Source organism: Gorilla gorilla, chromosome 16 (genome assembly GCF_029281585.2).
Source record: "Gorilla gorilla gorilla isolate KB3781 chromosome 16, NHGRI_mGorGor1-v2.1_pri, whole genome shotgun sequence".
NCBI lineage: Eukaryota > Metazoa > Chordata > Mammalia > Primates > Hominidae > Gorilla > Gorilla gorilla.
This window is the reverse complement of record NC_073240.2, coordinates 43,555,564-43,583,513: the sequence shown is the minus strand read 5'-3', so window position 1 is coordinate 43,583,513 and position 27,950 is coordinate 43,555,564. Positions and strand designations below refer to the sequence as shown.

Sequence of the window (27,950 nt, the reverse complement as noted above, 5' to 3'; positions counted from 1 at the left end):
TCCATGATCATCTAGCAGTCCCCCTCCCCCAACTCACCAGAAACAGCATTGTTCCCCAAACTGAAATGTTTTCTATTAGAACACAATTCCACATCAAGTGCAAAACAGTGGGAAAAGATACCAGTGAAAATACATTTTGTGTACAGTTCTGAGAAATTTGCCTGTGCTCCAAAATAGGGAAATAAAGGCCTGCCTGCTTCTTCACCATAGTTAGTTAGCAGGTCCCTCTTTCCCGGGACTGCTTTGTATAGTTAGGTAGGTTGTTTGCGGCATAAAGGAATCTAGCCAGGAAACAAATTAGGGCTGAAATCTACCCCAGACTTTGCTTTCCAAACTGTGCATCTTGGCACAGGGCTGTTTCCTTTTGGAAGGGCATTCTTTTCCAAATTGTACAAAGCTATCATGTGGGCTAGAGGTAGGTAACTACTAACTCCCTCCCTCCCTGCTCCATCCTTTCTCCCAACCCACCTTTCCTCTTTCCATTCATCCACTCTTTCCACCTTCCTAGGTTCACTTTGTTCTTTAACTCTATTATGCTGTGTACTAACTTTTGCTCTAGCATGTTTCCAGCAGCATTCTGGTGTGCCTCCCTTCATGGAGGCTTTCTAAAACCTTTGCTCCATTTCTCCTGGTATTTTTTGCCCTCTCTCGATGCTGTCCTATTTACAAAGATTGTGCTCATGGTTCTCTTACACTACTGCAGTGTTTTCTCTGACAAGTTGTTGATAGGCTTGTGTTCATGTATGTGATGTTTGACCTTATTTTTAGATATCTTTGAATTATTTTTCTTTCTTTCTTTCTTTCTTTACTGAGACACAGTCTCACTCTGTTGCCCAGGTTGGAGCGCAGTGGTGTGATCTCGGCTCACTGCAACCTCCGCCTTCTGGGTTCAAGTGATTCTCCTGCCTCAGCCTCCCAAGTAGCTGGAATTACAGGTGCCCACCACCAAGCCCGGCTAATTTTTTTGTATTAATTGAAAGTCTCTAATGAAATGTCAGCTGCATCAATTGTATACTTATTTCTCAGTTTTTTGTTTCTATTTTAGAGGCAAGGTCTTCCTCAGTCACCCAGGCTGTAGCACAGTGGAAGGATCATACCTTATTGTAACCTTGAGCTCCTGGGCTCCAGTGATCCTCCCATGCCAGCGTCCCAAGTCACTAGGACTACAGGCATGAGTCACCACACCCAGCTAATTTTGCTATATTTCAGGGATAGCAAGTTGGCACCAACCTGTCAGGTTGGCAATGAAAACTTACATCTAAACAGTTACCTTAAACAACCTGAAGTGATTTGTAATGGGGCTGTTGTTGTTGTTGTTTTGTAGAGACAGGGTTTTTCCATGTTGCCCAGACTGGTCTCAAATTCCTGTGTTGAGGTGGTCCTCCCACATTGGCCTCCCAAAGCGCTGGGATTACAGGTGTGAGCTCCTAAACCTGGCTAATTTTTCAATCTTTTGCAAGACGGGGTCCCACTGTATTGCCCAGACTGGGCTCAAACTGCTGGGGTCCAGAGATTCTCCTACCTCAGGCTGTCTATAATCTTGGGATTATAGACATGAGCCACTGTACCCAGCCAGTGGTTCATTTTAATATTACCTTTAGCAACAGTGTAAATGTGGCTGGGCACTAGTAACATCACCCATATGTTATCCATTGCCATTGCTGTGTAACAAATTAGCCCAAATTTAGCATTGTTAAACAACAGTCATTATTTCACACAATTTCTTGGAGCTAGAAATGCAAGAGTGGCTTAGTTCAGTGGTTCTAGCTCATGCGTGGTCTCTCATGAGGTGGTTGTCAAGCTCTCAGTCAGGGTTAAAATCAATTTAAAAGTTTGGCTGGAAAGGGAAGATCCACTTCCAAGCTCACTCACATGACTGTTGGCAGGCCTCAGTTCCTTACTGGCTGTTAGCCAGAGGCTCTAGTTCCTCGCCATTTGGGCCTCTCCATAGTTGACATGACATCTGGCTTTCCCAGTGAGTGAGGTGAGAAAGAGACAGAAATGGGGGAAGAGAGGTGAAGAGAATGCATCCCCACCGAGATGGAAGCCACAGTGTCTTTTCTAATCTGTCAGAAGGGACATACCATCACTTCTGCCATATTCTATTAGTCACAAAGACCAACGCTGTACAATATATGAGGGTCTATACGAGGGTGTGAATACCAGGAGACACCTCTGGGTCATTGGGAACCATTTTAGAGGCTGTCTACCATATTACCTTATGTTTATACTTTACAGAATACTTCCTTATTTGATCTTAACTGCAACTCCATGGAACAAGCAGAGGGAATATTATTTTCTCTTTTCTTACCGAGGGCACTAAGCCTCAGGACAGGGAGAATCCATGAAGAGTCAGACGCTGGTAGACTAGACTTGGTGTTCCGTCCCTCATGCCAGGAGATTACACCTTACACCAGTCTTCTGTCCCTACACCAGGGCATTGCCAGCATACTGAAAGACTTTCCTAATTGGCTTGTTTCTTAGAGATCGAGAAAAGGAAAGGGGGGTTAAAATAATGCACAAAGAAGGAACAGTACCAAAAGAAAAAGAGTAGCAGTATTTTTAATAATCTGTTAGCCAACATCTATTGAGAGAATTCCTCTGACTGTATTTACAGGACTACCAATACCAGCACGAATAAAATTTAAATTAGCAGTTAGTTGTATTGCCTTAATTATGTTTATTTCTTCATACCTGTGAAGTATCTGCTAAGTTCCAGGCTTTACGCTATACTTCAGGGATAACAAGTTGACACCAACCTGTCAGGTTGGCAATGAAAATTTACATCTAAACAGTTAACTTAAACAACCTGAAATGATTTGTAGTGGGGCTGTTTACAGGAATGGGGACACAGACATATCTGCCTAGGACTTAGGAGTGGAATTTTGGATATCTTTATTTTCTCAACTAATTTTTTTTTAGCATGGTAATTAAAAATCTTTCTGGGAAGGTTAAGGAATGCTTCAGGCCGGGCGTGGTGGCTCACGCCTGTAACCCCAGCACTTTAAGAGGCCAAGGCTGGCGGATCACGAGGTCAGGAGTTCAAGACCAGCCTGGCCAAGATAGTGAAACCCCATCTCTACTAAAAATACAAAAAATTAGCCATAATCCTGGCTACTCCGGAGGCTGAGGCAGAGAATTGCTTAAAAACCTGGGAGCCGGAGGTTGCAGTGAGCCGAGATCGCGCCACTGCACTCCAGCCTGGGCGACAGAGCAAGACTCCGTGTCAAAAAAAAAAAAAAAAAAGGAAAGAAAAGAAAGAAATAGTTCCATGTGGCTTTCCTGGCAAGGCATGCTTTGCTTATTTGGATCCCTTGTATAAACTACAGTGACTGTGTGAAAGCTCATAGAGTTATTCAGAGCCTCCATTGACACAGGAATGATCCACACGTGTATTAATAGAGGTGTGCTTTAATAATGTGAAAAGGCGAAGACTTTTTGGGTTGGTTACCATCTGTTTAACTTCTTAAAATGGATTTTGCAGGAGGGTTGAATGTATGTATATTGACTGGGGATTGGCCAAATGTCCTCCGTCTGACCATGAATTCCTATTTTTGATCTGGAAAATTTGGTCATTATAATCATAGGAAAGTATTTGATATTACACTTCAACCTATGTACAGTCAGAAAGGATCAGAGATTGGATGGACTGCACTGGAAAGTAAAGAAAGCCCATTTGTGAAGTGCTTGAGTACAGACTGGAATATCACTTGGGAGATTTTTGTGGAACCTCAGCATGCAATGGTTGATATACTCATGTGTGCAACATTTGTTGAGTGTCTACTGTGAGTTGGGTACTATGCTAAGTACCAAGAATAAAAAGCCCGGTTAGTCACCTCACTGCTTTCAAGGGTCTTCAATCTAGTAAAGAAACAGTTTAAGTGTTATAGGTGCTGTGATAGAAATTTTGTGTTGTAGAAGTTGGACTAGATTTATCCCTAAGTTGTCTTTATTATTATTATTATTATACTTTAAGTTCTAGGATACGTGTGCATGACGTGCAGGTTTGTTACATAGGTATACATGTGCCATGTTGGTGTGCTGCACCCATCAACTCATCATTTACATTAGGTATTTCTGCTATCCCTCCCCCTGCCCCCCGCCCCACGACAGGCCCTGGTGTGTGATGTTCCCCACCCTGTGTCCAAGTATTCTCATTGTTCAATTCCCACCTATGAGTGAGAGCATGTGGTGTTTGGTTTTCTGTCCTTGTGATAGTTTGCTCAGAATGATGGTTTCCAGCTGCATCCATGTCCCTGCAAAGGACATGAACTCATCCTTTTTATGGCTGCATAGTATTCCGTGGTGTATATGTGCCATATTTTCTTAATCCAGTCTATCATTGATGGACATTTGGGTTCCAAGTCTGCTGTTGTGAATAGTGCCACAATAAACATACATGTACATGTGTCTTTATAGTAGCATGATTTATAATCCTTTGGGTATATACCCAGTAATGGCATTGCTGGGTCAAATGGTATTTCTAGTTCTAGATCCTTGAGAAATCGCCACACTGTCTTCTACAGTGGTTGAACTAGTTTACACTCCCACCAACAGTGTAAAAGTGTTCCTATTTCTCCACATCCTCTCCAGCACCTGTTGTTTCCTGACTTTTTAATGATCGCCATTCTAACTGGTGTGAGATGGTATCTCATTGTGGTTTTGATTTGCATTTCTCTGATGGCCAGTGATGGTGAGCATTTTTTCATGTGTCTGTTGGCTGCATAAATGTCTTCTTTTGAGAAGTGTCTGTTCATATCCTTTGCCCACTTTTTGTTGGGGTTGTTTTTGTCTTGTAAATTTGTTTAAGTTCTTTGTAGATTTTGGATATTAGCCCTTTGTCAGATGAGTAGATTGCAAAAATGTTCTCCCATTCTATAAGTTGCCTGTTCACTCTGATGGTAGTTTCTTTTGCTGTGCAGGAGCTCTTTAGTTTTAATTAAATCCCATTTGTCAATTTTGGCTTTTGTTGCCATTGCTTTTGGTGTTTTAGTCGTGAAGTCCTTGCCCATGCCTACGTCCTGAATGGTATTGCCTACGTTTTCTTCTAGGGTTTTTATGGTTTTAGGTCTAACATGTAAGTCTTTAATCCATCTTGAATTAATTTTTGTATAAGGTATATGGAAGGGATCCAGTTTCAACTTTCTACATATGGCTAGCCAGTTTTCCCAGCACCATTTATTAAATAGGGAATCCTTTCCCCATTTCTTGTTTTTGTCGGGTTTGTCAAAGATCAGATGGTTGTAGATGTGTGGTGTTATTTCTGAGGCCTCTGCTCTGTTCCATTGGTCTATATATCTGTTTTGGTACCAGTACCATGCTGTTTTGGTTACTGTAGCCTTGTAGTACAGTTTGAAGTCAGGTAGTATGATGCCTCCAGCTTTGTTCTTTTGGCTTAGGATTGTCTTGGCGATGCGGGCTCTTTTCTGGTTCCATATGAACTTTAAAGTAGTTTCTTTCCAATTCTGTGAAGAAAGTCATTGGTAGCTTGATGGGGATGGCATTGAATCTGTAAATTACCTTGGGCAGTATGGCCATTTTCACGATACTGATTCTTCCTATCCATGAACATGGAATGTTCTTCCATTTGTTTGTATCCTCTTTTATTTCATTGAGCAGTGGTTTGTAGTTCTCCTTGAAGAGGTCCTTCATATCCCTTGTAAGTTGGATTCCTAGGTATTTTATTCTCTTTGTAGCAGTTGTGAATGGGAGTTCACTCATGATTTGGCTCTCTGTTATTGGTGTATAGGAATGCTTGTGATTTTTGCACATTGATTTTGTATCCTGAGACTTTGCTGAAGTTGCTTATCAGCTTAAGAAGATTTTCGGCTGAGATGATGGGGTATTCTAAATATACAATCATATAATCTGTAAACAGGGACAATTTGACTTCCTCTTTTCCTGATTGAATACCCTTTATTTCTTTCTCTTGCCTGATTGCCCTGGCCAGAACTTCCAACACTGTGTTGAATAGGAGTGGTGAGAGAGGGCATCCCTGTCTTGTGCCAGTTTTCAAAGGGAATGCTTCCAGTTTTTGCCCATTCAGTATGATATTGGCTGTGGTTTTGTCATAAATAACTCTTATTATTTTGAGATACGTTCCATTGATACCTAGTTTATTGAGAGTTTTTAGCACGAAGGGCTGTTGAATTTTGTTGAAGGCCTTTTCTGCATCTGTTGAGATAAACATATGGTTTTTGTCATTGGTTCTGTTTATGTGATGAATTACGTTTATTGATTTGCATATCTTGAACCAGCCTTACATCCCAGGGATGAAGCCAACTTGATAGTGGTGGATAAGCTTTTTGATGTGCTGCTGGATTCGGTTTGCCGGTATTTTATTGAGGATTTGTGCATCAATGTTCATCAGGGATATTGGTCTAAAATTCTCTTTTTTGGTTGTGTCTCTGCCAGGCTTTGGTATCAGGATGATGCTGGCCTCATAAAATGAGTTAGGGAGGGTGCCCTCTTTTTCTATTGATTGGAATAGTTTCAGAAAGAATGGGTACCAGCTCCTCTTTGTACCTCTGGTAGAATATGGCTATGAATCCGTCTGGTCCTGGACTTCTTTTGGTTGGTAGGCTATTAATTATTGCCTCAATTTCAGAGCCTGTTGTTGGTCTATTCAGAGATTCAACTTCTTCCTGGTTTAGTCTTGGGAGGGTGTATGTGTCCCGGAATTTATCCATTTCTTCTAGATTTTCTAGTTTATTTGCATAGAGGTGTTTATAATATTCTCTGATGGTAGTTTGTATTTCTGTTGGATGGTGGTGATATCCCCTTTATCATTTTTATTGCATCTATTTGATTCTTCTCTCTTTTCTTTTTTATTAGTCTTGCTAGCGGTCTATCAATTTTGTTGATCTTATCAAAAAACCAGCTCCTGGATTCATTGATTTTTTGAAGGGTTTTTTGTGTCTCTATCTCCTTCAGTTCTTGCCTTCTGCTAGCTTTTGAATGTGTTTGCTCTTGCTTCTCTAGTTCTTTTAATTGTGATGTTAGGGTGTCAATTTTAGATCTTTCCTGCTTTCTCTTGTGGGCATTTAGTACTATAAATTTCCCTCTACACACTGCTTTAAATGTGTCCCAGAGATTGTGTCATGTTGTGTCTTTGTTCTCACTGGTTTCAAAGAACATCTTTATTTCTTCCTTCATTTTGTTATTTACCCAGTAGTCATTCAGGAGCAGGTTGTTCAGTTTCCATGTAGTTGTGCAGTTTTGAGTGAGTTTCTTAATCCTGAGTTCTAATTTGATTGCACTGTGGTCTGAGAGACAGTTTGTTATAATTTCCGTTCTTTTACATTTGCTGAGGAGTGCTCTACTTCCAACTGTGTGGTCAACTTTGGAATAAGTATGATGTGGTGCTGAGAAGAATGTATATTCTGTTGATTTGGGGTGGAGAGTTCTGTAGATATCTATTAGGTTCTCCTAATCTGGAGCAAAGCAGCTGTGTGAATTTTTAGCAGTTCTCCAAACTAGGCTCCAGGCTCCAGGCTCGCGAGGACTGTTGGTTTCTCTTGTAGTAAGGATTGTAGGTGTTTGCAGTGGCAGTGAGGGCTGATGAGGCTGTTCTGCTTACCTTTTTCCCACAACAGGAAGTCCCTCCTGACTCCAGCCCAATCTGGGCTTGGGTAACGGGGCGGCAGAGGCTGGGTGCCTCCATGCTGCCTTCTTGGGCTTCTTCTTTTTTTTTTTTTTTTTTGAGATGGAATCTCACTTTGTCACCCAGGCTGGAGTGCAATGGCGCGATCTCGGCTCGCCACAACCTCCGCCTTATGGGTTCAAGTGATTCTCCTGCCGCAGCCTCCCAAGTAGCTGGGATTACAGGCATGTGCTACCATGCCTGGCTAATTTTGTATTTTTAATAGAGACGGGGTTTCTGCATGTTGGTCAGGCTGGTCTTGAACTCCTGACCTCAGGTGATCTGCCTGCCTCGGCCTCCCAAAGTGCTGGGATTACAGGTGTGAGCCACCGCGCCCAGCCTATAATTTTCAACATTTCTATAAAGTATTATATAAAGCTGCTTTAGACAAAAAAGGTCTATGGTAGAATTTGAATGGCTAAAATTTAACTTCTTAATAGGCCAGGCTGTATTAGGTACCAATACATTATTCTATGTATATCTCTGCTCAATTATTTGTCTTTGTCAACAAACAAAAATGAGACATAGAAATTTCATATACCACATTCTTTTCATTTGGAAGAAAGGCTATTTGGAATGGATGTTGAATTTCGCAGTTTTTATTATCTTAGTAACATTACAATCCTTGAATGAGAGAAAAGTAAAAGGATAATCTGTAAGTTAAAATGCAAATGGTAGTTGGTTTGCAGCTCATTGTTTCTCACTAGTGGCTAGTTTGAAACATGGGGTGACTGAAAAATAGTGAGGCTGCTTTACCTGAACTATTAAGTAAGACACTAATTTTGGTCAAACAGTACTAGGCACTAATAGAACTAAGAAACTATGAAAGAAATGGAAAATATTGAGATCCTTTTCTAATTCTTTAGAAAGATGTACATGATACAATTACAGAACAGAAGAAAGGAAACGATTGGATTAATGCCATAATGAAATGTTTGTGAATTATGGAAATTAAAGATATAAAAGATGCATATGGCTTACTGGCAGATTATTTATTTGGTCCATTTGTAGAGCGCCCCAAGTATGAGAACTGCTTTTATGTCTTTATAGTTTAAGGAAGCTCTTTGCAGCTACACTTAGAATTAGCTTTCTCTTCTCCATACTCAACTACTGATCCTAGGTTTTCTCCTTTTATTTTGTCAGATAATGTTATTGCAGACTCAGTTTCCCCGACTTTGAGTGTGTAGTACATGTCAGTAGGCTGTACTGTGCTGTGCACAACTTTCAAAATCCTGAAGTCCTATCTATGACTTCTTGGCTGTGTTTTTCCTCATTTGTGAATTTGTATTAGTAATAGTACTCTAACCGGGCACAGTGGCTCATATCTGTAATCCCAGCACTTTGGGAGGCCTAGTCAGGAAGATCTCTTGAGCCCAGGAGTTCAAGACCAGCCTGGGCAACATAGTGAGACCCTGTCTGTGCAAATTTTTTTTTTTTTTAAATTAGCTGGTGTGATGCTACATGCCTGTAGTCTCAGCTACTTGGGAGTCTGAGGTGGAGGGATTGCTTGAGCCCAGGAGTTAGAGGCTGCAGTGAGCTGTGATTGCACCACTGCACCTAGCCTGGGCGACAGAGCAAGACTCTGTCTCTAAAAATAATAATAATAATTAAAAAATGATAATAGTACCTGATTAAAATATAAAGAAGCTATGAAATGGGGTTTGTAAAAACGATCTGGGAAATATGAAATTTAAAGTACTATGGAAATATTATATGAGAGTAGTTTATGCACAGTTTATCATAATTGCTCAGAATCTTTTCAAGAAAAATTCTCCCATCTGGTGATTCATATATATTTTTATTGTTGTTGCTTTGGTGTTTTGTGTGTGTGTGTTTTTTTTTTTTTTTTTTTTTTTTGAGGCGGGGTATTGCTGTGTTGCCCAGGCTGGTCTCAAACTCCTGGGCTCAAGCAATCTTCTGCCTCAGCCTCTTGAGTAGCTGGGATTACAGGTACAGACCACCATGCTTGGCTCATATATATTTTCTATGTATAAAATTGCCACTCTTTTTTTTATACCATATGTGTGTGCACATTTATATCCTGAATCTAAAATGAGTTAATCTCAGAACTGTAGAAATTAACCCTAGCTTCAATCTCAGAAGACCAATGGAGTTTTTTGTTTGTTTGTTTTGTTTTGAGACAGAGTGTCGCTCTGTTGCCCAGGCTCGAGTGCAGTGGCACAATCTTGGCTCACTGCAACCTCTGCCTCCCAGGTTCAAGCCATTCTCCTGCCTCAGCCTCCCATGTAGCTGGTATTACAGGCACCTGCCATCACCCCCAGCTAATTTTTGTATTTTTAGTAGAGACAGGGTTTCACCATGTTGGCCAGGCTGGTCTTGAACTCCTGACCTCAGATGATCTGCCCACCTCAGCCTCCCAAAGTGCTGGGATTACAGGCGTGAGCCACCGCGCTTGGCCTGGAGTATTATTTTTATAGCACTGCTGTGTTCATTTTGACGAATGTACTTAGAATTACATATAATAATTAGGTGACTGGTTTTTTTTGTTTTTGTTTTTCAGACAGGGTCCAGCAATCTGGCTCTGTCACACAGGCTGGAGTACAGTGGCATGATCTTGGCTCACTGCATCCTCCACCTCCCAGGTTCAAGCAATTTTCCCACCTCAGCTTCCCGAGAAGCTGGGATTACAGGTGCCCACCACCATACCTAGCTAATTTTTTGTATTTTTAGTAGAGACAGGGTTTCACCATGTTGGCCAGTCTGGTCTCAAACTCCTGACCTCAGGAGATCCGCCTGCCTCGGCCCCCCAAAGCGCTGGGATTATAGGCAAGAGGCACCACACCTGGCCCGATTTTGAATATAGGTTATCATCTCCCTTGGTATTTGACATTTAATATAATTTCTTACACTTGCTTTTCTTATCATGGTCACTTTAGGGTGCATTTACTAAGAAGTAAATTTTGAAAAGTGAATTACTATAAATTTTAGATTTCAACATCACTTTCAAAATATACTAGAAATTTGCCATCTGTCTAAATATATTTTAGAATAATTAAAACAGAAGTATGAGATAACTTCCTGAAGGAAAACAGTACCAGTAGAACCTAATGCTTTTTCCCAAGGTCATTTTAGATTTGTGCTTATTCTAAGAGTTTAGCTCTAAACCCAAATTGCCTGCCTTGGATTAGCCTGAAAGATCCTCAGGACCCTGGTTGCATTTGGGAGCTATTCCAGGACATTAGTTAGGTGTTTTTTTTCCTGGGCTGGACTTAGGACAAGCTTTACATGTCAATGAGCTTTACAGATCCATGTCCAACTAATAGTATTCCTGACACAAAGTGAAATAGATCTGAACATCTTAGCTGACCCTGGAACCACATGGTTTCTTGGTGTCTTTGGACTAGAGATCGACTCTAAACTAAATCTCCTATGACTAATCCAAATTCATTTTGCATTGTATTCAGACCAATTTCTGTAGTTTTCCTAGAACTTAATGGGTCTCATTAAGTGATTTGAACTTACTTGATTTCTCAAAAAGACTGTTTTTCTTTATTAGTTTATATAGTTATTTTCAGCCTACTTACATGTCACTTTAGGTGACGTGAAAATAATAAAAACTTTTAGGTATCTTAAGGAAGGACATTCTTATTAGATATTGAATCTTATTCATATAGAATTAAAATTACCTCAGTGGAAGAGGGGTAGATTTTCACTTCTCATAGGCTTGATTTTTTTTTTTTTTTTCTGAGATGGAGCTTCACTCTTATTGCCCAGGCTGGAGTGCAATGGCACAATCTCGGCTCACCACACCCTCTGCCTCTTGGGTTCAAGCGATTCTCCTGCCTCAGCCTCCTGAGTAGCTGGGATTACAGGCATGTGCCACCACGCCCAGCTTATTTTGTGTTTTTAGTAGAGACGGGGTTTCACCATGTTGGCCAGGCTGGTCTCGAACTCCCGACCTCAGGTGGTCTGCCCACCTCGGCCTCCCAAAGTGCTGGGATTACAGGCGTGAGCCACCGCACCCAGCCCGCTTGATCTTTAAAAATTGGTCAGGTGTGGGCTGGGTGCGGTGGCTCACACCTGTAATCCCAGCACTTTGGGAGGCCGAGGTGGGTGGATCACCTAAGGTCGGGAGTTCGAGACCAACCTGACCAACATGGTGAAACCCCGTCTCTACTAAAAATACAGAAATTAGCTGGGCATAGTGGTGGGCACCTGTAATCCCAGATATTTGGGAGGCTGAGGCAGGGAAAATCACGTAAACCCAGGAGGCGGAGGTTGCAGTGAGCCAAGATTGCACCATTGCACTCCAGCCTGGGTGACAGAGCAAGACAACATCTCATAAAAAAATAAAATAAAATAAAATAAAAAATTGGCCAGGTATGGTGGCTTACACCTTTAATCCAAGCTCTTTGGGAGGCCAAGGCAGATGGATCACTTGAGCTCAGGAGTTTGAGACCAGCCTGGGCAACCGGTGACACCCCATCTCTACAAAAATGCAAAAATTAGCCAGATGTGGTGGTGCATGCTGTAGTCCCAGCTACTCGGGAAGCTGAGGTGGGAGGATCACTTGAGCCTGGAAAGCAGAGGTTGCAGTAAGCCAAGATCACACCACTACACTTCAGTCTGGGTGACACAGTGACCGTGTCTCAAAAAAAAAAAAAGAAAACATTAGAGAAATCATGAAACATTAGTAAATACCTTTGTATGTCTTTACTTGTAGGAAGATATAATCCTAGTATTTAATAGAATTTATGGAAAACAACAAAATGCATGCAAATTTGGAGTTTTTCAATGAACAATTATTTGCCAATAATTTTTTCCTGTAATCCTGTATCTGGATTCTGGCAGGAAATAGATGGCATACTCAAAGGGACTTGGAGAGAATTTAATGTAAGGAATTTTTTACAGACGTATGGGCAGAGTTAAGAGAGCCAGTGGGACCAGCAACAGAGGGAGCCATTCCTACCATGAGTCCTGAAAGGGGAGTAAAAGTGGGTGTTCGCAGAACTTGGCGAGGGTAGTAGCTGAGAGAGAGGCCATAAGAAGGGAGCTGTGGCCAGGATAGTGGAATGTAGCTGTCACTAGTGCTACAGTCCTCAGTGGGGAAGCAAGGAGAATCATTACCCAGACCCCTCTTTCCTCTAACCCTCTAATTGCCTGTTGGTGCCATCCATTGAGCAGATCTAACCACAAATCAGAAAGCCAGGAAACCCAGGTGGTGTAGTCTGTAGAAATTAGTCTTCCAGGGCATACAGCACACCAAAGAAGGGGCAGGGATAAACCTACAGGGAGAGACTGTTCTGCACAGTTTCTGAGTAGGGTAGCTTGAGTGTCATTCATTGTTATTCAGAATTGTTCATTTTTCTTATAAGTTGGGCAGACCTGGTCAACATCTGTGTTCTTCCTATAAATTAGAATTTGAGGTGTTAAATCTCAAAGCATGCATCTTTGTTGATATTTTACATAATTGATTTTTAATTTTTTCTTCCCCTTCTCCAGATTACAATTCCTAGACCTTCTGTGGCATCTACACAGTCAACTTCAGGAAGCTTTCACTGTGGTCAGCAGCCAGAGAAGAAAGATCTTCAGCCCATGGAGCCCACTGTGGAACTTTACTCTCCAAGGGAAAACTTCTCTGGCTTGGTTGTGACAGAGGGTGAGCCTCCTAGTGGAGGAAGCAGAACAGATTTGGGGCTTCAGATAGATCACATTGGTCATGACATGTTACCCAACATTAGAGAAAGTAACAAATCTCAAGACCTGGGACCAAAAGAACTTCCTGATCATAACAGACTGGTTGTGAGAGAATTTGAAAATCTCCCTGGGGAAACTGAAGAGAAAAGCATCCTTTTAGAGTCAGATAATGAAGATGAGAAGTTAAGTAGAGGGCAGCATTGTATTGAGATCTCCTCTCTCCCAGGAGATTTGGTAATTGTGGAAAAGGTTCACTCAGCTACTACTGAACCTCTTGATGTGACAAAAACACAGACTTTTAGTGTGGTGCCAAATCAAGACAAAAATAATGAGATAATGAAGCTTCTGACAGTTGGAACTTCAGAAATTTCTTCTAGAGACATTGACCCACATGTTGAAGGTCAGATAGGCCAAGTGGCAGAAATGCAAAAAAATAAGATATCTAAGGATGATGACATCATGAGTGAAGACTTGCCAGGTCATCAAGGAGACCTGTCTACTTTTTTGCACCAAGAGGGCAAGAGAGAGAAAATCACCCCTAGAAATGGAGAACTATTTCATTGTGTTTCAGAGAATGAACATGGTGCCCCAACCCGGAAGGATATGGTTAGGTCATCCTTTGTAACTAGACACAGCCGAATCCCTGTTTTAGCACAAGAGATAGACTCAACTTTGGAATCATCCTCTCCAGTTTCTGCAAAAGAAAAGCTCCTCCAAAAGAAAGCCTATCAGCCAGACCTAGTCAAGCTTCTGGTGGAAAAAAGACAATTCAAGTCCTTCCTTGGCGACCTCTCAAGTGCCTCTGATAAATTGCTAGAGGAGAAACTAGCTACTGTTCCTGCTCCCTTTTGTGAGGAGGAAGTGCTCACTCCCTTTTCAAGACTGACAGTAGATTCTCACCTGAGTAGGTCAGCTGAAGATAGCTTTCTGTCACCCATCATCTCCCAGTCTAGAAAGAGCAAAATTCCAAGGCCAGTTTCATGGGTCAACACAGATCAGGTCAATAGCTCAACTTCGTCTCAGTTCTTTCCTCGGCCACCACCAGGAAAGCCACCCACGAGGCCTGGAGTAGAAGCCAGGTAATGCTGTGTGCTCTCCCTGTGTTAAGTGTGTAACACCATTTCTATATCTGCTTTATTGTAGTCCACCAATGGCAACATTTCTGTGTTGCCCCCTTCTCAGTATCTTTCTTTCCTGCCTTTCCCAGGCCTTACAGCCTAGTGCAGTAGATGTAATCAGATATTTTCCAATTCATTGTGGTAAAATACACATAACATAAAATTTAGCATCTTTTGTTTCGTTTGTTTTTGAGACAGAGTCTCGCTCTGTCACGCAGGCTGGAGTGGAGTGACTCAATCTCAGCTCACTGCAACCTCTGCATCCCGGGTTCAAGAGATTCTCTTCTGCCTCAGCTACCCAAGTAGCTAGGATTACAGGCACCTGCCACCACACCAGGTTATTTTATTTTATTTTTTTAAACTAGAGACAGGGTTTCGCTATGTTGGGCAGGCTGGTCTCAAACTCCTGGCCCCAAGTGATCCACCTGCCTTGGCTTCCCAAAGTGCTGGGATTACAGGCTTAAGCCACTGTGCCCAGCTGTATCTTAATCATTTTTTTTTTTTTTTTTTTTTTTTTGAGGCGAAGTCTCGCTCTGTGGCCCAGGCGGGAGTGCAGTGGCGCAATCTCGGCTCACTGCAAGCTCCGCCTCCCGGGTTCACGCCATTCTCCTGCCTCAGCCTCCCGAGTAGCTGGGACTACAGGCGCCCGCCATCACGCCCGGCTAATTTTTTTGTATTTTTAGTAGAGACGGGGTTTCACCGTGTTAGCCAGGATGGTCTCGATCTCTTGACCTCGTGATCCGCCCGCCTCGGCCTCCCAAAGTGCTGGGATTACAAGCGTGAGCCACCGCGCCCGGCCATCTTAATCATTTTTAAGTGTACAGTTCAGTGGTATTAAGTACATTCACATTGTTGTGTTACACTTAATATTCTAAAGTTTTAACACTTTCATTTGGATTTATATCAGCTTAACTTCAATATCATGCAGAAACTCTGCTCCTTTCAGTCTCCATCTCCACTCCTTTCAGCTGTTGATGTTACAAAATTACATCTTTATACATTGTGTGTTCAAACACATAAACTAATAATTTTTAAAATGCATTAATCTCTTAAATTATGTAAAAAACAAAATGTGGAATTTTAACTGTCCATGTGTTTGCCTTTATTAAGATCTTTATTTATTCATATGGCTTCAAGTTCCTGTGTGGCGTCCTTTCATCTCAACCTACAGACTCCCTTTAGCATTTCTTGCAAGACAGGTCTGGTGGTAACAAACTCCCTTAGCTTTTATCTGAGAATGTCTTAATTACTCCCTCATTTTTGAAGGACAGTTTTGCCAGATATAGGATTCTTAGCTGACATTTCTTTTAGTATTTTAAAAGAAGTACTTTAAAGTACTAAAGTACTTCCAGCCTCAATGTTTCTGATGAGAAGTGTTCTGATAATTTTTTTTGAGAATCTCAAGATTCTCTGTCTTTGTCTTTTGACAGTTTAATTATAATGTGTCTCATTGTGGGTCTCTGAGTTCATCCTACTTCGAGTTTGTTGAGCTTCTGGGATGTTGTATATTCATGTCTCTTATGACTTTTGGGGAGTTTGCAGCCTTTTTTTCTTTTTTTTAAGTATTCTCTCTGCCTCTTTCTCTTTTCTCCTTCTGGAACTCCCACAATGTGCATGCAAGTCTGCTTGATGGCCCCACGGGCCCTTTATTCTCTGTTTACTTTTCTTTACTCCTTTTTTTTTCTGTACCTCAGACTCAATACTTTCCATTGTCCTGTCTTCAAGTTTGCTGATTTTTTCTTCTGCCTGCTCAAATCTGCTTTCGAATCCGTCTAGTGAATTTTTTATTTTAGTGATTGTACTTTTTAGTTCCAAATTTTTTTTGGTTCTTGTTAGGTTTTCTGTCTCTTATTTATATTTCCATTTTGTTCATACATTGTTTTCTTGACTTTCTCCATGTCTTTCTTTAGTTCTTCAAGCATCCTTAAGACAGTTGTTTCAAAGTCTTTGTCTAGTAGCTTTGCTATCAGGTCTTTTTCAGGTACAATTTCTGTTGATATATTTTTTTCTCCTTGGAATGGACCATACTTTCCTGTTTCTGTGTATGTTTTTTTATTTTTTTTGTTGAAAATTGGATATTTGAATCTAATAATGTGGTAACTCTGAAAATAAGATTTTCCCCTTTCTTCGGGATTTGCTGTGGGTTGTTTTTGTTTCTTTTTATTTTTGAGACAGGGTCTCACTCTGTCACCCAGGCTGGAGTGCAGTGGAATAATCATGACTTATTGCAGCCTCTAACTCCTGGGCTCAAGTGATCCTCCTGCCTCAGCCTCCTGAGTATCTGGAACTACAGGTGCATGCCAGCACACCTAGCTAATTTGTTTGTTTGTTTTTTTGATGGTTGTAGACTGTCTCTGTGCTGAGGATCAGCCCGAGATGTAAACCTAAGGTCTCAGACCTTTTCTAAGCCTGTACTTTTTCCTGGCTAAGCATAGTAGCTTTCTGATTTCCCCAGTATATGTGGTTGGTTTTGAATATACAAGTCTTTAATATCTGGCTCCGAAGAAGGGAAAAAAGAAAAATGAGGGAAGAAGAAAAAAGAGGACTGGCCCTTTTAATCCCCTAGCAGTCACTTCAGCCAGAGGAGAACCAGTTTGTAACAATGGGGAAAAATGTAAGAGTTACTACCTACCTCTTTCTCTGCTCTTCTGTGATCAGAAGCAGCAATGAGTAATCAGAGCACAGATCCCCAGTAATTGGAGGACAGGGTTCTTTTTGCCCACCTGGTTCTTGTAAGCTGTGTGCACACTGCTCCAGAAATAAGTGCACAGCTGCCTGCCATGGGGCTGGGAATGGGGGATGGGTAGCTGTTAACTGTGCTAAGATCTGAAATAGACTAAAATTAACTGTAATTGACAGTCCAAGCCTTCTCCTGGAAGTTGCAAGCCTTTGGTAGACTCCAGATTTCCAAGATAATTACATCAGACAGATTCTGCCAGTGCAGTTGCCTAGGTGGGGAGACAGATTCCTAGTGCTTCCTACTCTACTGTCTTCCCAGAATCTTCTCTGATCCAGGTTAATTTTTGGCTCTCCCACTTTCTAGCAGTAAGAACCTCCATTTCCTCATCTATGGAATGGGCAAAATATTTGCTTAATAGTTTTGGGAGAATGAAACAAAGCCACAATCATCTAGGACTTGGTACATTGCTTAGCATGTAATAAAGATTATGTCTGTCTCCAGTTGCATTTTGATGATCAGCAATTTTCTAGCTTTGTTCAGTCAGAATCCCATTATGTCCCATAATGCCATTATGATGTCAAATGCTAGTGAAGAATACGTTGTCCATGATTTGATAAATGGACCCTGGTAACAGTGCTGTGTATCTTGATTATAATGAATTAAACCAAAAAAATCCTATAGATTTCCCTAGGTCTGATGGTATATACAACCATACATAGTAAAGATACTGCTTTAGTATATACTGCATGCTATACTTTTTATTTAAATATTATCATGATATATTTGACCACAGAATGTTTATATTTTGAGGAAGAGGGGAAAATATTGGGAGGTGGTAAACCAGTGAAGAGTGCTTTACAGGCTCACACCTGTAATCCCAGCACTTTGGGAGGCTGAGGCAGGCAGATTGCTTGAGCTCAGGAGTTTGAGACCAGCCTGGGCAACATGGTGAAACCTCATCTCTACAAGAATTAGCCAGGCACGGGTGCTACACAGCTGTATTCCCAGCTACTTGGGAGGCTGAGGTGGGAGGATTGCATGAGCCCAGGAGGTCGAGACTGCAGTGAGCTGTGATCATCCCACTGCACTTCAGCCTGAGTGACAGAGCAAGACCCTGTTTAAAAAAAAAAAAAAATCTGAGGCCCAAGCTCAGTTGCCAGTATGGGGTGGGCAGTCAGTTCCAGCCTCCACCCTCCTTAATCCCAGACTATTGACAGGAATGGAAACTGAGGTCCACAGAAACCAATGACTACTCTTTTCTCTTGTAAATTATTAAATGAGTGGAATGTACATTTATCTTTAGTTCCTCCTGTTGCTGAGTGTAGTTCATGTTGAAGACTTAGGGGTGACAGATCCTTGGCAGAAAAACGAAAATTAAAAAAAAAACCACTTACATTGTGGGATTTCGTGTTTGTAGGATTCCTGTCCTAACATCCTTACACAATATGGTTTACTCTCTGTCTTATGTGCTAACATGCTAGAGACAACTAGTTAAATTCATCTGAAAATTAGCAGAATAAACATGGCATAGGAGGAAGGGAACGAATACCATTTAAGGGCTTCTTCATGGCAGATGTTCATCTGCGTACTTGGGTCACTGCCTTTGGTCTGTTCAGTGACCCTGTGAGATAGACAGTATTCCCATTGAAAGTAGGGAGAGATTGAAGAATTTGTCCAGGGTCATACAACTAGTATATGACAGAGTAACCCTGTATCCTGTTACTCTATTTTCTGATTTCTACACATTCACATTATGATTTTGGGACATTGTGACTTTTTAGGCACACTTGAAATGAATTAAAATTAAAATATATTTTCTCTGTTCTTTTAAGGCTACGCAGATATAAAGTCCTAGGGAGTAGTAACTCCGACTCAGACCTTTTCTCCCGCCTGGCCCAAATTCTTCAAAATGGATCTCAGAAACCCCGGAGCACTACTCAGTGCAAGAGTCCAGGATCTCCTCACAATCCAAAAACACCACCCAAGAGTCCAGTTGTCCCTCGCAGGAGTCCCAGTGCCTCTCCTCGAAGCTCATCCTTGCCTCGCACATCTAGTTCCTCACCATCTAGGGCTGGACGGCCCCACCATGACCAGAGGAGTTCGTCCCCACATCTGGGGAGAAGCAAGTCACCTCCCAGCCACTCAGGATCTTCCTCCTCCAGGAGGTCCTGCCAACAGGAGCATTGCAAACCCAGCAAGAATGGCCTGAAAGGATCCAGCAGCCTCCACCACCACTCAGCCAGCACTAAAACCCCCCAAGGGAAGAGTAAGCCAGCCAGTAAACTCAGCAGATAGGAGCCAGGCTGCATCTCTTTGAAAGGTGTGAGATCTTCCTCCTAAACCTGATGCATGTGTGTCCCTGTACTGTCTATGTAAAAAAATCAGTGTTGATCTTCTCTTGCAAAAGAAAGTAACATGATCAATTATTTATAAGAAGACATAAATACATGATAAGGAATTACCTAAGGCAGGCAGCAAGTAGATTAGGAATCAACGTCTTTGTACAAGACGGAAAAATAGAGCAAAAATCCAAGGGGGAGAAACTCATTAAAATGAGCTCTCATTTTTTAAGCTGCCTTTGAAACAAAAGAGTTGAGGATAGGAGATAGAATGGAATTTTAGGGGGGCTGCCTAATTTTTTTAAGCCTCAATTCAAAGATTATATAGCAAAAGTGAAACTTCTTGTTTGATATTTTCATTCAAAACTTTCCCACCCTGAAGAGTCATTGATCAGATATTAGATTATATAAGAAGTCTGTTGCCAGGGAGCCAGTACTTATGTATATTTGGCTTGTGTGTTTATTTCGTGTATTGAGAATGAACACCTTTACTTTGCCTCATTCCTAGTACCCTCCCTGGAGTTCAGATTTTTTTTTAAAGTTTTGTATGTCTCATCTGATTCAATCTCTCTGCTTTTATTTTATGGTCCTAGTTGTACTATCAAATCCAATTACTTTTTTTTAGGTCCCCCTGATTTTTTTTTTTTAGAGCAACAGTTCTTAACATACTACATTTTTATTATGAAAAATAAGAAAGTTAGGTAAAGGAAAGGAAAGTCTAACTAGAGCTATTTTGCAGGCTTTAGTGTTTAGGGAGAGAAAGAAAGTGTGGGGTAATAGCCTTCAAGATAGAAGATGCCCTTTCGTCTCTGTTAAGTGTCATCCTTTAGAAACTTGAGTAGAAGGAAAACTGACCAGAGTAGACTGCTTCCTTAAGTCTTCTGGGTTCCAGCTGTTTGTAATATCAGCCTCCAAGATGATACGAGGGAAGCACAATGCTTTGGACTGTGACTTGAGGTTTAGAAATAAATTAGATATATTATTGAGGCTTAGAATCCTCAAACTTTGTATTTTATACATTTAGCCAATAAGGAATTAATATCTGGGGAAATAAATTTAGGCAAATATTTCTTTTTTAATGTTTTATTACCTGCTTCTCCTGTGTTTTAGTTCAACATTTGGGCTTCTTGGCCTGATTTTCATACAATCTCAATTTACGAAGCTGTAAAGAGGAAGATATTTGTTCTAATCTCACTCTTCTAATAGGAATCAGGCAAATGAAAGTCTACCAGACTTTTAAAATGGGCTGTTTTTATACTCTCTAGGTGTTTTGTGTTGTAAAGACCTTATTAAGGTCAGGTAAATTGGTCTGCTTGCTGTTGAAATTTGCCTTCTAGCAAACATATGTGCTTTCTGTTTGACCTTGTGTTTGCTGCCAAACCTAATACAGTTGAATTGGGAAACAAAAAAAAAAGAAGGAAATACATTTCCTCCCCAAGTGAACATCTTCTAATGCTGCATCAAAGCTGCCCTGAAGCTGCACTGAACTTCTCTTGTTCTCTTTATCTGTGTTGAGCTTTTTAAAAAAACAAACTCAAAACACTATTGAGGCATATAACGTCTCTTATAAGAAATGTAGCATAGTGTGGAATCTTAATTTGTCTCCAGTTTCAAACACTACAGAGGAATGCAATAGATAAGACATATTTGCTGTTTATCTAAAGCAACTGTAATATTGGAAGATCAGTCCTTCTGTATTATATTGTATAATAGTTGCTATAACACTACTTGCATGTCTTCATGGTAAATTATATAAATATTTATAAATATATAGAGAGACATATCCTTATATAGAGTCATTCTTTGTCATTCTCCATTTGTAATTTCGAGATCACAGATGGCGAAATTCCTTTTCTATTGTGTGCCTCATGTACACTTGGGCCTTGCCTATCTTCATTTTCTGAAACTATGTTCTTGGCATGTGACACCTCAGAGTCTTCTTGCCTTCCCTGTGTACAATGCAAGGGTGGGCAGTATTTAACAAGCCAAGATAGGTTATTTAACTTTCATTTCAAAAAGATTTTAATAGGGAAAAAATGACAGGGACATGCTTGTAATACTGGTTCAGAGATTTGTCATGTTAATCACATAGTTCTCTCCTTATAGTTAGAGTGGATAAACTGGGATGATAATGATGAGTCTGACAGATTTTTAAAACATTTCTTAAAAATTGCCATTCTACTTTCCTCTTTTCATCTTTTTTTGCAGGGGGTCGGGGGAATAATGAAGAAATTGTCATATTTCTGTTGCATTAGCTAAATTGTGCTAAAAGTAGCTAGCTTTAAATCCTGACCCCTTTAGTCGGAAATATGCTAGTAGTAATCATTGGAAAAGCTGATGAAGCTACAACTGTGGTACGTGTGTGTGATTTTATTTCTTATTGGCATTTCTCTGCTGGCAGTTGGAACTGACAGTGATGGGAATGTGGCAACTGAATGTTTTCTCTCTTTCTTGGTTCCTTCCATTTTTATCTCAACTTTTCTAGTGTGTTGTCCCCTTTTCTAAATGGCATTGACAAACTCATCAAGATCCAGAGATAAACAATCTCATCGTTTAAGAATATTCTATTTTGCATGTAGAGGAAAGAATTAACCAAAGACGTTTCTGCTCTGATACTTTCTAAAGAAAACAGACTAATTATATATAAGTGGTATCAATAGGTCTGCTTATAAGTATTGTCCTATGTAGAGATTTACTTTTTGGTTTTTACAAGCATAGTTTGTGCTTTTAGATGTCTCTCAGGTGAAAAATAGAAGTTGGCAGCCCTGAGCAAGCACTTGTGACACAGGGATTTTTATTTTAGTTTTAAAGTATGATATAGAGAATGAGGTTTTTGGTTTGATTTGGTTTGGTTGTGTTTTTTAGTTCTTTATTTTTTATTTGGGGGTTCTCTTAGTGATGGCATATTTCAGGTTTCAGTGACATAGATCAAGTAATTTTAAACCAATTTGGTTATTCTATCTAAGATGAGGAACATGGCTATTAAGGTCAAGCCAAACTATACTAAAAGTAGTATAGGGCAGCAGTTAAAATTATCTTTTGAAAATCAAGTATTGCCTGGTTTCTTCTGTCACAACAGAATAGCTGGTTACCTAGTCAGTCACAGTTGCCCTTGCCTTCCCTTGTTAGTCCCTGGAGGTACTTGAGTGGAACAGAAGGTAGAATTAGCAACAGCTCAATCACTTTAGGTAGCATTTCTCCTGAATTCTGCTGCCAAATCCCCAGGGTCTATGGATTAGTTGAAATAGTAAAATCACACATAGTGATTTCTTGCACAGCGTAGAGGCATTTAATTTTAGTGTATAGTGAAGAAAGAAGGAAAACTGGGTCATATAAAATTTAACCTTAAAACACAGATTATAAATATCTTTGAATGTTAAGCCCTAGGCAGACAGACACTCTCATTCTTAACTCTGGTATGCAAGCTGGCCTTGCTGACAGTGGCATAGTTACATTAACTGTTTTTTAAGTTGCATGTTGTGATGTGAATGTTTTTTGTAAAAGTTGCCAAGTTAATCGAGTCCTAAATAAGTAGCCAAATGGTAACTGAGACCCACTGTAGACATTACTCGCTTTATATTATTTGCTTTCAAATACTAAAACCTCAGCTGCTAATTCAGCGCTCTAGGTGTACAGTGTCTCCTTCCCTTGGCTCCTAGCCATGTAGGGAACTTGAGGTTCTTCAGTATCTTCAGAGATTCCTTCCAGGCCACATATTTTTATGCTAATATTTCTATAGTTGCATTCAATCTACAAGGAGAAAGTGTACATTGGTGCATGTTTTATAAACCCAGACACAGATAGCTAAAACCATAATTCGTTTTTCTATACCCAAGAGCTTTGAATTAAAAACAGATGCTTTTTTTTTCCCCAAGAGCAGACAGTTCTACATTCCTAACATTAGGAATTGGTGATACGAGAAGCAGGATCCAGAATTCAGAATGATTTAGTGAGACTCGGTAAAAAAATGCATTTTCCCCTGGCTGTTTGAAAATTTCTTTATTTGCAGATAAGTCTAGATTTAGTCTTGGAGATCAAAGTCTTTTATATTTTAAAAACTTATTCTTTATATTGATCAAAGATGGCATATGTTAGAGAACCACTTCTTCTGTCATGTTTATGTATTTTGGAATTAAGTTGTTTGCATTCACTTTCAAAATCTGCCCATTTCTGTTTATGTGCACTTACCACAGATGTGTTGGGACTTTGCCTCAGGGGAGAGGTACTTTAGCACCTGTGTCACTGAGGAGATGGAGTGGTTGACAAGTACTGTTGCGCTGTGTAACTTGGGGTTTGGCTCTGTGGACAATATATTAGCAGAATGATACCACACAAAAGTATTACAGGATTAAGGCATGTAACTTCTATGGTAGTCCTTATGTATCAGTATATACCCAAGTTTAGAAACCACAGGTGCATTTTTAGACCTTTACTTAGAGAACTAAAGGCAGTTCCAACCATCAGCCCATATGGCGGGATTAATGCATGAAAACCCTCAGAGGGTGTTGGGACATCCTACTTCCCTGTCCTCACCCAGTGGAACTCTGGTGTGTGCCTTGAGGATAAGGAAGTAGAGTGGAAACTCATCCTATCATTGAGTATTCTCAATATTTTGGCCTTCCCTCTGGAATTATGAGAAATTTAACAAAGTCTCAGGAACCTTTAGAATCCATTGCCCAACACTGCTAGAAAAACTGTAGGAGGTACATGGAGAATTCCTATAGTTCTTAGGTAAGTGCAAGACATGGCACAGGGATCCCTATCCACATAAAGGGGAATCTGGATGCTGCACACCTCAATTCTGAGAAATCCCTGACTGAACATGGAATTATGACAGTAAAGTTTTGGTCCTTTAGTTTTCTAGAGCAGCTCACAGAAATTTTAAAAACTAAAACAAGGCCAGGCGCAGTGGCTCATGCCTGTAATCCCAGCTCTTTGGGAGGCCGAGGCGGGCAGATCACGAGGTGAGGAGATCGAGACCATCCTGGCTAACAGGGTGAAACCCCGTCTCTACTAAAAATACAAAAAATTAGCCGGGCATGGTGGCGGGCGCCTGTAGTCCCAGCTGCTCAGGAGGCTGAGGCAGGAGAATCGCTTGAACCTGGGAGGCAGAAGATTACAGTAAGCCAAGATCACCCCACTGCACTCCAGCCTGGGTGACAGAGCGAGACTCCGTCTCAAACAAACAAACAAAAAAGTAAAACAAAAATAAAGTCTATGCCCATTAAGACGTCCTCTAATTCAGTTGTGAGTGTCTGCTCCTACTTAAAAAAATATTTAAGCTTGATGTTTAATTATTCCCTTTCAGCAAATTTGGATCAGAAAATTAAAGTATGTGACAAGATCAGGTCACCTTGAATTTCCACACAATCTCAAGACATTGAATAGCAAAAAAGTAACATTACTCAGTAATGATTAGCATATTTTCTTAGACTTTGCTGGATCTTTGGTCTTAAGGTAACATGTAAAAGTAGTGAAGCCTTTCCTTTCATGGCCCTGTGCAATGTAACGGTTTTCTGCCTCCTCTTCAGCTGGAAGCGTTAGTGGTAGTATGGGCACAGAATATATGTACACTGGCGATGCTGACCATGCCTCCCAGGTACCCTGGCTCTGGGTTCCTTGACCTAGGGAACAAGATTGGATGAGGCAGATCTTTGAGCCCATGTGACTATAGAATTTGCTGATGATATAATTTTACAATAACAATGGATAGGAATTTTACCTCTCTTTTTATTAGTTTAATATTATTTAATATTATGTACATAAGTGTTCACTCGCCTAATTAAAAACATTGAGTAAACCAAGTTTTTATATAGACTACCCTTGCCATATGATGCTCTTTTTCTCTAATAATATGCAGTTTAAATCCTGAGGAATCAATGCCCAGCATTTCACCACATCTGGACTCTGTGTGGGCATTCTTCACTCGCCTACAAGGGGTAAACAAGGCTACCAGAACTTGAATTTGACTTATAGGGAGCTACCCAGGAAGGGGAAAGCCCTTGGGACTTTTTCCAAAACAATCTTCTCTTTGAACTGTTCATCAGACAAAGTAGTCCACTGAGGTGACAGAGCTTTCAGAAATACAAAGATGGGAAGATAAAGGTAACACTGGCCCACTTGGGGCTTTGACATTGGATTGGGTGGACTGAATAAACACAGCCTAGGTGGCCTGGGCTTGAGCCTCGCTTACTTCTCCTTGATACATAGTTCCTGGTCTACCTTCTGACCCTTTTTCTAAAATAGCCAGTGTCTATTTCACTAGGCCATTTACTTTACAAGTTCCCAGCTTTTAGGGAAAAAAGAGGGAGGGGGGAGCATCTAGTTTTGAATTAGATATACATCTTAGAAGTAATGAGCTATTGGCAGCTGTTAAATCAGATTCAGCCGCAAACCAGAATTCTTTCTTGTTGAACAAGACCAGTGAGTTAGATGACTTTAATAATTCCACTTTTCTCTCCCTCTCTTCTCCTCTTCCTGAAATCAGAGAGATGAGAAACTACTCTTTGAAATACCTCCAGAGGCGTTTTATTGTGTTCCTTTCCCCTCCAAGCAGCTCCCTTTATACAATTTTGCTCAGGCAACCAAGGACAGAGTATCGGCAGAAACATGGAGTGCTTTTGTATAGGCCACCTGTACATAAAAGTGTAATTATTTATTTAATTTTCCCATTTGTATCATATTAAAGCTTTGTACAGTGTTTTAAGTTCTGTTTTAAAATTATTTTGTATTTTATTTTTATAACCTAGTAATAAAATATTCATTCCGCATGCAAAATCTAGTTCTGTTTGTGTGATGGTCTGGATTTCAAAAGTGGAAAATATTTTTCTAATTTAATAAAGTTATTGAATACACCAGATGTTACAAGATCAACGGGGAGCAGATAGTGTTACTGTAAATGCAGTACCACATCTAGAAGTTCCCTAGAAAAAGCAGCCCAGGACTGAATAGAAGCTAGGTGTTAAGTGTCCCTGCAGTTAGGAGATGTTTTCCTGTAATAAAATTAAAATATTAAAAGCTCCTTTTTAGTCCATTATTCTGTCTGGCTGGAGGTACTTTTTCCTTCTCCATAGGAAATACCCCTTCTACCACTAGAGAGATTCCTGCACCCCCACCCTCATCCTTCCGCCTGTAACCTTCCTTTGAACCAGAGGAACTCTCAGGAGGCATTCACAAGGGCACTGCCTCACCCCTCCTGGTTTGGTTTGGCATGGAATGTTCGTGCCATCTGTTTTTCTCCGCTTGGATTCCCTTGCTTGATTTGTCACTGAGCAGCAACCTTCAAAATGCTCTCTCAGGTTTTTTTGTTTTGTTTTGTTTTTGAGATGGAGTCTCGCTCTGTCACCCAGGCTGGAGTGCAGTGGCATGATCTTGGATCACTGCAACCTCCGCCTCCCAGGTTCAAGCGATTCTCCTGCCTCAGCCTCCCGAGTAGCTAGGACTACAGGCGCGTGCCACCACGCCCAGTTAATTTTTGTATTTTTAGTAGAGACACGGTTTCACCATGTTGGCCAGGATGGTCTCCATCTCTCGACCTCGTGATCCGCCCACCTCTGCCTCCCACTGCACTCCAGCCCCCGGGGTGACAGAGCGAGACTCCATCTCAAAATAAAATTAAATAAAGGAGATTAAGAAATTACTCAGGCCGGGCGTGGTGGCCCACGCCTATAATCCCAGCACTTTGGATCTGCTGCCCTCTCCCCGCCAAAACATTAGCTGGGCTATAGCCCTAGGGAGGCTGAGTCGGGAGGATTGCTTGAGCCCAGGAGGCCAAGGCTGCAGTGAGCCGTGCTCACGCCACTGCACTCCAGCCTGGGCAACAGAGCAAGACCCTGTCTCAAAAAAACAAAACAAAACAAAAATAAAAAACACCAAGCCCAAAAAAACAAACCTCAAGCTCCCAGAAGCTAATCATGATATGCTTACTGACATCTAAACTGCAAAGTAGTTGAAATATTAACCTCATGTAAACCCACTTAAGTAAATAAAGCTACATACAAGCAATTCTGTGTGCAGGGTGGCCCGAGGCACTTTAAGGGTTGTGGCTTGGGGATTATTAAGAACCTCCTAGAAATAATTCTTTCCTAAATGGTCAGTTGATGGTGAGCGCTGAAAAGCCGATGGGTACTGCTCGGCCAAGGGATTGAAAAATCGGCCTTTGAGAAGAACAAAGTCAAAATGAAAGATTAGATTATAATTTCTCTGGGGTGGTGCCAGTTGGATCTAGGAAACTTAAACTCGTGAAAGAATGTGCTTAGAGCAGAAGATAGAAGCTGGTGGCTGTCTCTGCTCCCCTCCACCTCTCTCCCGGGTCCTGGGTCTCCCTAGAGGGGCGTCCGACCCGCGGCAGCCCCACTCCCAGCTCGAATCCCTCCCTTCAGGTCGCTCCAGGGCGGGCAGCCAAGGTGGGCCTCCCCAGGCGCTGTGATCCACATTTCACCTCGTAACAACCGGCCTCTCGGCTGGGGTTGAGGACCCAGCGAGGCCTTGACCGTGGGTCTGGGCAACAGCCG

General features: G+C 41.1%; 1 protein-coding gene across 5 annotated transcripts in view; it reads left to right on the top strand.

Annotated features, from left to right (window-relative positions):
* TTBK2 (tau tubulin kinase 2) overlaps positions 1 to 26,214 on the top strand; it is a 172,989-nt gene extending 146,775 nt beyond the window's left edge. For all 5 annotated transcript variants that reach the window (XM_063698503.1, XM_063698502.1, XM_063698501.1 and 2 more), the window contains 3 exons: positions 13,106 to 14,379; positions 18,931 to 19,418; positions 25,298 to 26,214. In XM_063698503.1, coding sequence (XP_063554573.1) covers positions 13,106 to 14,379; positions 18,931 to 19,393 — 1,737 coding nt within the window. In that variant the 3' untranslated portion in view covers positions 19,394 to 19,418; positions 25,298 to 26,214. The remainder of the gene's footprint in view (positions 1 to 13,105; positions 14,380 to 18,930; positions 19,419 to 25,297) is intronic.
* Positions 26,215 to 27,950: the final 1,736 nt, after the last annotated feature.